Source organism: Gigantopelta aegis, chromosome 7 (assembly GCF_016097555.1).
Source record: "Gigantopelta aegis isolate Gae_Host chromosome 7, Gae_host_genome, whole genome shotgun sequence".
NCBI classification, from domain to species: Eukaryota; Metazoa; Mollusca; class Gastropoda; order Neomphalida; family Peltospiridae; genus Gigantopelta; species Gigantopelta aegis.
Genome location: NC_054705.1, coordinates 39,354,215 through 39,366,894, shown reverse-complemented (window position 1 = coordinate 39,366,894; position 12,680 = coordinate 39,354,215). Strand labels below are relative to the sequence as shown.

General features: G+C 43.2%; 1 protein-coding gene across 1 annotated transcript in view; it reads left to right on the top strand.

Moving 5' to 3' along the window:
- The window catches only part of LOC121378075 (biorientation of chromosomes in cell division protein 1-like 1), a 51,343-nt gene extending 39,114 nt beyond the window's left edge, over window positions 1–12,229 (top strand). The window contains exon 3 of the mRNA XM_041506175.1: window positions 7,590–12,229. Coding sequence (XP_041362109.1) covers window positions 7,590–11,482 — 3,893 coding nt within the window. The 3' untranslated portion in view covers window positions 11,483–12,229. The remainder of the gene's footprint in view (window positions 1–7,589) is intronic.
- The last annotated feature ends 451 nt before the right edge of the window (window positions 12,230–12,680 follow it).

Sequence of the window (12,680 nt, the reverse complement as noted above, 5' to 3'; positions counted from 1 at the left end):
CAAGGTCAGTATCTGGTGTGTCCACCATTGGCCCGTGAGCATGCGTGAAGATGACGAGGAAAGGATTGGCACAAACATCTCTAATAAGCCACATGAATGTTCCTCCACTCCTCCTGCAACGCCTGTGCAAGCTCAGCGACGTTACGCGGTGGTGATTGGCGGTGACGTACACGACGTCCTAACTCCCACATGTGTTCAGTTGGGTTCAAATCCGGTGAAACGGCGGGCCAGTTCATAACGGTGATACCGGCTTGTTGCAGGAATGCCTGGGTAATTCTTGCAGTATGTGGACGGGCATTGTCTTGTTAAAACAGAAGGGGACATCCTGGTCTTCCATTCCCAGTCTGCAGCTCGACGCGGTAAGACGTGTTTGTTTCGCTCGTGCATACTGCACGTGCTTTCGTGTGTTCGACATGGGGATCCTTCATTTCGTTGTTTTTGTCAGAAAAATGAAGCTTTCTACTAGGATGTATGCGGCCATTGGAACTGATTGAACGCTGAAACGCTTCTCGTTTCGACAGCCTGCGCCACCAGGTTGAATTCTTTTTCAGCGAGATTCCTTGCCTCCACGTCATTTCTCCAGCTGATTATGTCGACTTGTTTCTTTCGTGACTCGTATGACAGCCATTCTGCAGAACGCCACGGTTGTTCGCGTTTAGTCTCTACATGACCGAGCCTGTCCTAGCAGCACTGGGAGATTGACCGCCCCACTCTAAGAAGAAATAGGAAGTGGGGTCGGCCCCTACTACTCTTATTCTAGACTTTACTTTGCTTTATAGTGATACCATCTCGTATCCTCCGGAGTCGGGCCCGTCCGCACCACTATACCAACCCATGACGACTGGACTATACCCTAGTCTGATACTCTCTCTCATTCAGACGGATCCGGCTTCTCAAGATCTGTATTTCAGCACAGCACACCTTCAACGTCTATTGACTGTCAATCTAGGGGTGTTCTTGACGGGATGCAACCCATCTCGTCCCTATAAGCTGTGCACCCAAACGGCCTTAACGAGGCCACTCACGTGGACATATCGATCGGACTTTAAACTTTTACATCTGCGTTCAAAATTTTATGTCGAAATTACTTCTTTTTTTAAAATATTATTAAATAGTCCGATCCTCTCTTCTTTCTCTTATTTAATTTTGGACTGTCCTTCTAAAATGCTCCAAATGATATAAATATTCGGCCGAGCAGTCAATTATTTTTAATTTTGGCTTGTAACTTTTTTTCTTTTTTTTTATTCTTTTAACTTTTTTACTAATTGCTATTTTCAAAATTCTGCCCATTTTCAACTCTCCCCCCCCCCCCCCCCCCCCCCCCCCCCCCCCCCCTCCATCCCGAGTCAGGCCACCGATCTTATCAGGTCGGACTCGGGATGGGCGTGTTCGAAACCCTAGTGGTATATGGGCACGTTAAACTAGTTATCATCATCATCCTGGTCTTCGGTGACGGCGCAAAAGTGGCTGGAGAACTGGTCTTAGAATAACGTCAACATAACTCTGGGCTGTAAAGCCATCGTGGACAATGATGAGATCACTCCTGAAATCACAGTTGATTGCCCCTCATACCATCAGACAACCGCCACCAAACCGATCACGTTCCCTCACACATCCGTCAGCGTACCGTTCATGTAGTCTCCTGTACACACGTGCTCTTCCATCGGCAAAGGAGACAGAGAAACGGAACTCATCTGGGAAAACAATGCTCCGGTAAAAGGCTGGTGGATGATTACCATTCTGAAGAGCAAACTGTAGTCTCGCAGCACGATGTCGCGGTGTCATGATGTTACCGTTGTACGGGCGTCTGCATCTGAGTCCATCCGTTCTGAGTCGACGGATGACCGTCATCGGATGGATATGCCTTCCATGACGTCCTATCGTGTTGCTTGCTGTCATCGTCGCAGTTCTAAACCGGTCACGGAGGTGGTGTTGTCGAATCTGCCGATCTTGGCGTGGGGTCGTAACGGGACGTTGACCAGGTCGAGGTCGATCACGGACACTCCCGGTCTGTTGATGACGTTCAACAAATCGTCCAATAATTGATGGATGGACTCTGAAGGTTCTAGCAACTTGGCTTTGCGAAGTCCCCCCTTGAACCATGCCCAACGCTCGCTCCATTTGTTCTACTCTGAGTCGTGGCATTCTTAATGTGACGAGGAATATGACACCGTTACGTGACTTTTATGTGTCCACATACTGGCATTTCACGTGCATTGCAGTGAACGCATTTCACACCATTTTGTGTGTTTCTGCTATTGTGTGTATAACGAGAACAAAACCAGGATTAAAACCCAGACAAAAGTACCAATCAATGGATTCCTCTCATAAATTGTTATTTTAAGTCCAATAAATATATTTTTCATTAATCACAACAAAATATTGAAAAATATCTGTTTTGCGTTTTCATTGTGTGTCAGTATATATATATATAGACAGCTGTCATTTTTGTTTGTAACTCTTTATGGCTAAGAGATGCAAAAGTTCATATATGCGATGGTTGTATTTGCTAAAATCCCTCCATATCTCGGCAGCACCGGTCAGCCGAGCGAACGTTTTCAAAGGGAATACAATAATTGCATGTGTTGACATCGCGATGCTTGGGGCAGTCTTTGAACAGATTTAATTTACTTTGGTTGCTTCGCTCGGTGAAAGTCTAGCGGCAGTTTGAAACACAGAAAGTGGCTACGGTGGCCTCCAGTTCATATTCTAGTCATAATTATGTCCGTCTATTCCTGTAATACAATTTAAGAGCTGAGAAATTTGGCACATCGCACAAGCGCCTTTACAACACTGTGGAAGAAAGGAGGAAAGGAATGTTTAGGGTCACTTCAGTACATTTTAAACCATCGCTATTTGACCAGAGGAAAGGAATGTTTAGGGTCACTTCAGTACATTTTAAACCATCGCTATTTGACCAGTGTGTAACATGGTTATTTCAACACTTGGTGGAGAGAGGGGGTGGAGAGAGGGGGTGGAGAGAGGGGGTGGGGAGAGAGAAAGAGAGAGAGAAGGAAGACGGTGTGGTGGCCTTACACCTACCCACTGGTAAACTCGTTCGGGGGGGGGGGGGGGGGGGGGGGGTAAGCCGGTACCGGGAAGCGAACCCAGTACCTACCAGCTTTATGTCCGATGGCTCAACGACTGTAGGTCAGGTCAGGTCATAGGTTTTAGTGTGCACATTCAGAAAAAACTGTTGTATCACACGTCTGTCATGTGCGCAGGTGTTGACTTTCGGTTACCAACCACCATTAATTACTTCATGCAGTTCAATACAATTTCTATGTCAGAATATATTCTGTGAAAAGTACAACACTGTCGAGAGGATCGTGTGACTACTAATTTTAGGGAGTGCTCTCAACTGACAAGTACCGTGTAAAAAAAAATCAACATAGGTCGACCACGAAATTGTTCAGTTAACATCCCTCACGCCTGAGCACCGCCTTGTGTTGCTGTTTCACAAGTGGCACTATACCACTTGCACAGTTGTTATCAGTTAGTACTACATATAACAAGTAACTTCAAACCAATGGGATATTTAAATATTTATTATGTCAACCTACGTGTAATCATCAAAGAAAAAGTTCAAAAAGCATATCAGAATTTTGTAGTTTTTTTTTAATGAGGAATTATTTCCTACACCTGACTATATTAAGCTGCTATAACAAGTAACCACTACAGCGGTGTAGTTAAGCCATCGAACATAAGGCTGGTAACTATCACGGGTGGACCAGTTTCGGTGAGCATTAGCATTCGATTCTAAATCATATCAATATTTATACACAGACAGTTGTTATTCAAATACCTTCTACGCTTCAAATGAACACTAAACTGACCGCTATGTAGCAAAGGTCACCACACGTGCGTCAAAAACTGTAGCATGCATCCGCAGTAAATATTGTTAACTACGTCACCTGTTTCGGTGGTGAAACGTTTAGTGGTATAGCTTACAGCCAAAACGTTCCAACACAAAACCTTTCAGTGTTTTATCAATTTTATAAATTTTATAAATTATTATAAGTACATGTTTTGTTGAACATTTCAACAAAACATGTACTTATAATAATTTATAAAAAAATGTTTTAAATATTTTAAGACAACTTATAAAATGTAGTCCTCGAGAACTAATGTTAACTGACATTTTAGGAAAACGAATATAACAATTTTGATGTCTTGCAATTGTGTTATAACTTGAACAAATTAATAGTTATATAATGGTAAAATTGTTTGGTTAAAAAAATATAAGTTGCATTCTGAGTTTTAATAAATATATAAATAGATATCCAGAAATATATTTATGTTAAAAGCATATAAGGACCATATATTTTTGGCAAGTATCTGTAAAGAGATTTGCCAGCAGACGCCGTTACAATCATATGATTTCAATAACAAAATTGCTTTCTTTGCTCGTTTTTATTTTATTTTATTTTTACGAACATTTCTCTGAATGTGATAGACATTTGTTCACTTTCCCCATGCAAAAGTCAACGACGTCAGAAATCTTCAAATGTACGTACTTTTGAGCAAAAACGACGAAACCACCGAAACAGGGCCCTCACCGAAAAAGGGACACAGACGATACTGGGTTCACAGCCTGGAAATTAATTTTTTAGTTGTTTTGGAGGGGGCGTGGGGGGGGGGGGGGGGGGGGGGGGGGGGGGGGGGGGGGGGGGGGTGTTGTTATTTAACGACGCACTCAACACATTTTATTTACGGTTATATGGCTTCGGACATATGGTTAAGGACCACACAGATATTGAAAGAGGAAACCCGCTGTCGCCACTTCATGGGCTACTCTTTTCGATTAGCAGCAAGGGATCTTTTATATGACCCATCCCACAGACAGGATATACATACCACGGCCTTTGTTACACCTGTTGTGGAGCACTGGTTGGAACGAGAAATAGCCCAATGGGTCCACCGACGGGGATCGATCCTAGACCGACCGCGCAGCATCACGCGAACGCTTTACCACTGGGCTACGTCCCGCCCCTTCGCTGCCCGGTACCGTGTGTAAGACCACTACACCCACTGCACCCTCTTTTTCTATCACTAACCACTAACAACTAACAACTAACTCACTGTCTTGGACAGACAGCCCAGATATAGCTGAGGCGTGTGCCTAAGACAGCGTTGTTTAAATCTTAATTGGATACAAGCACGAAAACAAGTTGAAATGAAAAAAAGAAAGAAAAGTAGTCACTACACCACCGAGTCTGGTTATATCACAATTATCGTTTATGATATTTAATGACGGATTTTCGCTTCGTTTAACTGACCCGAACGCTCCAAAGCACTACCAATGGTCGGGACGTAGCCCAGTGGTACGGTGCTGCGCGGTCGGTCTGGGATCGATCCCCGTTGGTGGTCCCATTGGGCTATTTCTTGCTCCAGCCAGTGCACCACGACTGGTATACCAAAGGCCGTGGTATGTGTTATCCTGTCTGTGGGATGGTGCATATAAAAGATCTTTTGCTGCTAATAGAAACGAGTAGCCCATGAAGTGGCGACAGCGGGTTTCCACTCTCAATATCTGTGTGGTCCTTAAGCATATGTCCGACGCCATATAACCGTAAATACAATGTGTTGAGTGCGTCGTTAAATAAAACATTTCCTTCCCTTCCAAAGTATTACCATATCTTTGTTAAGACTGATTTTAGAGCTTAATGTTACTAGAATGTGACAAAACGGTCAAATCAGCAGTAGATTGTTGCAACAAGTCTCCCGAGTGCTTATCACCGACCTCAGTGGTGTAGTGGTTAAGCCATCGGACATAAGGCTGGTAGGTACTGGCTCCCACCCAGGTCACATTTTAACGACTCAGTGGGTATAGGTGTAAGACCACTACACCCTCTCTCATTAACAACTAATTCACTGCCCCGGACAGACAGAGCCCAGATATAACTGAGGTGTGTGTGTGTGCCCAGGACAGCGTGTTTAAACCATAATTGGATATAGCGCGAAAATAAGATAAATGAACGTGGTTATCGCGGCTATGGCGTAGAGGCGAACAATCCAGTTGAGACGTAAACGGCCACTCTCTAAAGACACGGTGCCGCTCTAACGATTCAAAGATTAAGCCATCGGACACAAGGCTAGTAGGTACAGAGTTCACAGCCCGGTACCGGCTCCCACCCAGATCGAATTTTAATGATCCAATGGGTATAGGTGTAAGACCACTACACCCTCTTTTCTCTCACTAACCACTAACCTACTGTCCTGGACAGACAGCCCAGATATAACTGAGAGGTGTGTGTGCCCAGGACAGCGTGTTTAAACCATAATTTTGAAAATAAGACAACGTGAACGCACTTATCGCGGCCTTGGCCTAGAGGCAAAAACTCCAGTTTAGACGTAAACGGCCACTCTCTAAAGACACGGTGCCGCTCTAACGATTCAAAGATTAAGCCATCGGACATAAGGCTGATAGGTACAGGGTTCGCAGCCCGGTACCGGCTCCCACTCAGATCGAATTTTAACGACTCAATGGGTATAGGTCTAAGACCACTACCCTCTTTTCTCTCACTAACCACTAATAACTAACCTACTGTCCTGGACAGACAGCCCGGATATAACCGAGGTGTGTGTGTATGCCCAGGACAGCGTGATTAAAACATAATTGGATATAAGCGCGAAAATAAGATAAAATTAACGTGCTTATCGCAGCCTTGGTGTAGAGGCAAACACTCCAGTTGAGACGTGAACGGCCACTCTTAAAGACACGGTGCCGCTCTTACGATTCAGAGATAGTTAATGGCCATTCATCTCCGCAGTCATGTGTAAACAAGTCCAAATCAATATTAGTCTACTTGACAGTCAGTTACTGGTGTCTTGCGTTTGACACTTTACAGTTCATGACCGCTGGTATTGTCTTCTGGGCGCATACACACGATGTGTCTTGCGTTTGACACTTTACAGTTCATCACCGCTGGTATTGTCTTCTGGGCGCATACACACGACGCCTGAAACCAGTCGTGAGGTGTTGGTTGCCACACGTAAATAAAAGTGTGTAACTAGTGTCAAGACTAAAATTCTAATATGTAATTAAAAGTTCCAGACGAACGTCTGAATTGCGTACCAAATACATCTCTCAGTCTCTTCCCTCCTTCTCAGTCTGTTTGTCTGTCTTTATAAAACTTTCTTTTCCCAATATTTCTCTCTCCCTCCCTCTCGCCCTCTCTCTCTCTCTCTCTCTCTCTTCTCTCTCTCTCTCTCTCTCTCTCTCTCTCTCTCTCTCTCTCTCTCTCTCTCTCTCTCTCTCTCTCTGTGTTTCTCTCCGTCTTCCTCTCTGTGTATCTCTCTCTGTATGTTTGTCTCTCTGTCTCTGTCTGTCTCTCTCTCTCTCTCTCTCTCTCTCTCTCTCTCTCTCTCTCTCTCTCTCTCTCTCTCTCTCTCTCTCTCTGTGTGTGTGTGTTTCTCTACGTCTTTCTCTCTGTGTATCTCTCTCTCTCTCTCTCTCTCTCTCTCTCTCTCTCTCTCTCTCTCTCTCTCTCTCTCTCTCTCTCTCTGTGTATGTCTGTCTCTCTGTCTCTCTCTCTTTCGCCGACTATTAACTTACAAGTTTGTATACATTATTTCTTATTTCACAGGTTCGACCGGAAGTGATGACGGTATAGAGTACATCGACTTGGATGCGATCGACAACGATGACGTCTTTGCTGTTGACGCTAAACCGAGTGACGTCCACCCTCTGTTTTTTCTCGATGTTGACGACAAACCATCAGAGGCTAAAGACGTCAAACAGACGACACAGAGTAAGCAAGAACAAAACAACAACCAATCAGACAAAGCGGAACCAAAGCCCATATTAGTCAAAAAGTCAAGTCAGCCGGATAATAAGACTGCAGACAATAAGGAAAATACCAAAGACAATGGTAACTTGAAAGATCCTGCAAAAACGCAGTCAAATAGCGTTGTGTCGGACAGTAGAGGTAAGGCATCGCCAGGACCTAAGGGTATTCTGAAAAAGACTAAAGAGGAAGAACCGAAACAATCAAATCTTAGCAAGACGCCCAAAGCAGACGACAACTCACAGTCAAAGAAAGACGATGTTGTTAATATTAAACAAGACAGTGTGGTAAAGCCAAAGGAAAGTGACAAAAGGGAAAATGACAAAAAGGGAAGCGAAAGAAAGTCTATTACTGGTGAAACTAAAGACATGTCCGCTAATACACCACCGGTTCCAGAAAAGATTGGTGATCTGGGAAAAGTAGAACTGAAACCGGTACAAATGGCGGGAAAGAAAGAAGCTACGTCTGCCCAAGATGGCGGATCTGTCAAGACAGGAGGCAAGCAGAAGATTGTGGAAGGTGACAGCAAGGAGTCTGCTGTTAACAAAAACCTTCCAGGAAAGACTGGGGATGTAGAAACGGCTAAAGTGAAGCCAGTAAAAGTGGCAGAAAAGAAAGAAAATACTCCCGCCTTGGATGTTGGGTCTACAAAGACGAAACCGACTGGCAAAACGAGTCCGTCTGTTGACAAGAAAGATGCAGGAAAGCCTGGAGATATCGAAAAGGTTAAACTAAAAGCGGTAAAATCTGTGGAAAAGAAAGATGATATTTCTGCTACAGATACAGGCAAAACTAAGGTTAAGGAATCCGGGAAATTGAGCTTAAAATCGGAAAAAACTACAGAAGTGAAAGAGGATGCAACCACTAATGGTGTGAAAAATGAGAAAGCAAGCGAAAAAATAAAACTGAAACCTGTAACACCTACCACAAAAGAAGAGAAGACTTTGACAGATGCAGGAGGTGAAAAGCGAAATGGAGTTGAAAAAGTGAAATTAAAATCGGCATCATCCGCAAAAAAGAAAGACGATATAACACAAGTTAAAACGCAGCAGCAAAAAGCTGTTGAAAAGGTCAGTCCAAAATCAACAAAACCGCTTGGCAATACAGAGGTGAAAGGCAATGACGCTGTGAAACCAGATAATTTCAAGAACGTGAAATTACACTCGGTTAAAAAAGTGGAAAAGGGTAGGGATGCCTCTCCTGAAGTAATTACCAAGCAAAAAGAATTCGAGAAAGTCAGCTTAAAATCAGTTGAAACGAAACCTGAAAAGATTCAAGTAAAGACGAGAAATCTCGAGTCAAAACCTGAGGAAATTAAGAAACTGAAACTTAAATCCGTAAACGGCGGAGAGAAGAAAACAACTGATAAGATCAATTCTGTAAATGCAGTAGAATCAAAATCTATCGAAATCAAAAATATAAAGTTGAAATCAACAAAAACAACGAGCGTGAAACCACTAGAAGCAAAATCAGAAGTGAAGTCAGAAATCAAAACGAAAGTGAAACTAATACCAGTTTCTAACGATGCACATACAGCTGGAGATACGAAACAGAAACCAGGTGCATCAACTTTACAGTCAAGGGATATAACAAATGACGACACAAGCAGGGTTAAACACAGAAGAGCGAGCGAGCCGAGGATAAACAAAATAGATTTCATGAAACAAATGTTTGAAAGCAGAGTGGAGAAAGGCTGGCGGTCTCGTAGTGCGGAAAGGCCTAGAACGTCGGCTACAACCACTGAGAAACAAAATTTGTCTAGAGATGAACCCATAATTTCACAGCACCTTGGCGATGCCATAACTTCGCAAATCCTTCACGAAACAAAAAACATAAAGTCGTGGGTACAAGCAAAGATTATCATCGAGGGGGAGACAACACCACAACCGAAGAAATCTTGTGAAAAGGAGGCCAGATCGAGTCCATCTCCAACAGTCGGGGAAGTCCGTACGACTGCGACTTCTCGGAAACAAGAGACTATCACCAAGCAAAGTGAAAGTAAGCAAAGCACATCGAAACACGAAGTGGGGCTTAAAACGAAAGTAGAAAAAACCACGGCAGTACAGAAGGATTCGAACAAGAGCTCAGCTAAGCAGAAGGAAACTCACGAAAAAATTACGCAGATAACCACAAAACAAAATACAACTGTTAGAAAAGAGACCGTCACAAGGGAAGTAATTCAAACTACAACGAAGGCAAAGTGTGTCGTCGATCAAAGGGCGGTAACTGGAACTACGATTATGGAAAGGCAAAATGTCAGCCTAGGACGGGAAGTAACTAAAAGTAAACAAAAGGAAGAAATGAAGACCTCTTTGCAAAAACAAGTAACCATGACAACCAAGAATACGGAAGAACATACGACTGTCAGTCGGGGAGGTCACAGCAATGTGCAGTCAAGCCAGATGATGAAACAGACAGTGAAAACTCACCAGCAAAATCATAAAAACAACGGTGAAGACAGGCCTGTTTCGACTGTTCTATTACAGGTCCATGAAGTCCGGCATTCGACAATAGTCGGAGAACAGAACACAGCACAGAAAAGCGAACCGGAGCTGCATCCCAGGACTGTAAAGCCGAGTCCAGGTCAGGAATACCTGAACATCAGAAAAGCAATTTTAAAAAACGCCAATTTTGAGATGGGTGACGAAACAGTGACCACAGAGGGTGCTGTGACACCAACCAGTCAATATCCTGGTGTTACCGATACCAGTTCGTGTTCTAACCGAAGGAAACCAGCTTCTGACGGATTGTCTGGTTTAGTTCCTGAACGTAGTGAGCGTGTTCAAAGTGAGGACGATCACGATCGTAGCTTTTCTGTAAATAATGCTTCTTGTGACTACAATAAGACAATCGCTAAAGCGGAAGGGAAGCTTATTAGTAGTGATAAATGCTGCAAAAGATCACCAGATACTTCTAATGAAGGAGCGAAGCTTGTTAGCAGTGATAAATGTCTCAAGAGATCACCAAATACGTGTAATGACAAAACGAAGGTTGTTAGTAGTGATACGTGCATCAGAGGTTCATCAGATTCTGCTAACGGGTCATTACCCAAAACTAGTATACATTTGTCTATGCAAAACCCAAAAGAAACCCGCCTTACGAGAAGTCAGATATTCCATTTGTTGGAATCAAGACAAAGTGTAAATTTAGGTTCAGACGAAACGAGTGAAAATGTGCATGCGTGCTCTACAAGAGGTGGAAAGTACGCGGGTGTGCAGAATGGTGACGTCAGAACAGACGGCAACAGGTGGGATGATAATCCCATCAAAACGGAAATCAAGAATAAAATTAACGAACAGATTGAACTCAGGAACTCGCCTAAGACGAGCAGAAAGCACAAAATATCTTCGAAAGCGAAAGTGTCGTCTGGTCAAACAAAACTGATTGAGTCGAGTCAGCCTAACATTAGGTCCCCCATTACGTTTTCGTTCTCGAACTCTGTAGCCCGTCGCCATGGCAGCACTTCGCCACAGTCGCGGGTCGATGTGCCTGTTGTAGAATCCGGAGAGTCCATTAGAAGTCGTTTAGAGTTATTTCCCTTCCGACGGAAATTTGAGTTTGAGGATGTAGCTTTTTTGTTGTGTATGCTGACGTTTTCTGCCCTCATGACTGGCATGCCTTCGATGAGTTTCGTTCTCCTCGTTATAACGGTAGAATTGTTGTATGTATTGGTATTTTGTTGTTGGACGTAGCGATTTAATTTATTTAATACCATTGTGTTCATAAAACCATATATATCAGTTGAACCTGAAGTTAGTCCACTACTGGCCATAATAGTTTGTGGGGGGTTTTTTCTCTCAAAAAAACATTTAGACCTCACCGTTTAATGGTAGAGGTCTCTATCACTGTGGCTCGAGTCTCTATCACTTCTCTGAGTCTAGTTCAAAGAGTGTAATTGTTAGGTCCTTGAACAACCTATTAACGTGCCCCTGTCCTCAAAAAGATTCTGTCACCCAGGGACCAGGGCTTGTGCTTAAACAACTTTTAGAGTCTAGACTCGGGCTCTAATAGAGACAGTAACGTCATGGTAACGCCATACAAAGTGCATGCGTGTGACGTCAGTTGAGATTGAGTCTGGACTCTAAAAGTTTTATAAGCAAAAAAACCCAAAAAACACCACAATTTATTCTTGAACTTTCAGTGTTTATCTAACACTTTTTAGCAGTATTCTGGTTGTCAATTGCTATAGTAAGCTGTCGCATATCTTTTAGACCGGGCACCAAAATTAATTCTGGACTTTAAACAGGCTTTTCTGCCAGAACATAAATTGAGTGTATGTAATAAAAACAAAACAGATCATAAGTGCCCTTAGTAGGTGATTATGGGTTAGAAATGTATTTAAATAGGACACTGCATTTCATGCGGTTTCTCGCTATTTCTCGTTCCAGCCAGTGCTCCACAACTGGTGTAACAAAAGCCGTGGTATGTACTATCCTGTCTGTGAGATGGTGCATATTAAAAATCCCTTGCTGCTAATTGAAAAGAGTAGCCTATGAAGTAATGACAGCGGGTTTCCTCTCTCAATATCTATGTGGTTTTTAACCATATGTCCGACGCCATATAACCGTAAATAAAATGTGTTGAGTGCGTCGTTAAATAAAACATTTCCTTCCTTCATGCGTTTTGATAAATTTTAAATAGCAGTTATCTTACTACCATCTATCTAAAATTTAAAGAATATATATCCATCAATTTCCGAGATTTTCCGTTTGGTAAAAACCCTTGGACGCAGTACAGAAACTATTACGGCCAGTATGGAAGCATGTTCAGGAGGGCAACCGATGGCGGTCGCTCTCTAGACTGGTTTTTAGCGCATACATTAGATGAATACAATATGATAGAAGACGACGGAACCAGTCTACGAGTTGGCGAGCGCTTGGCCCCCTGAAC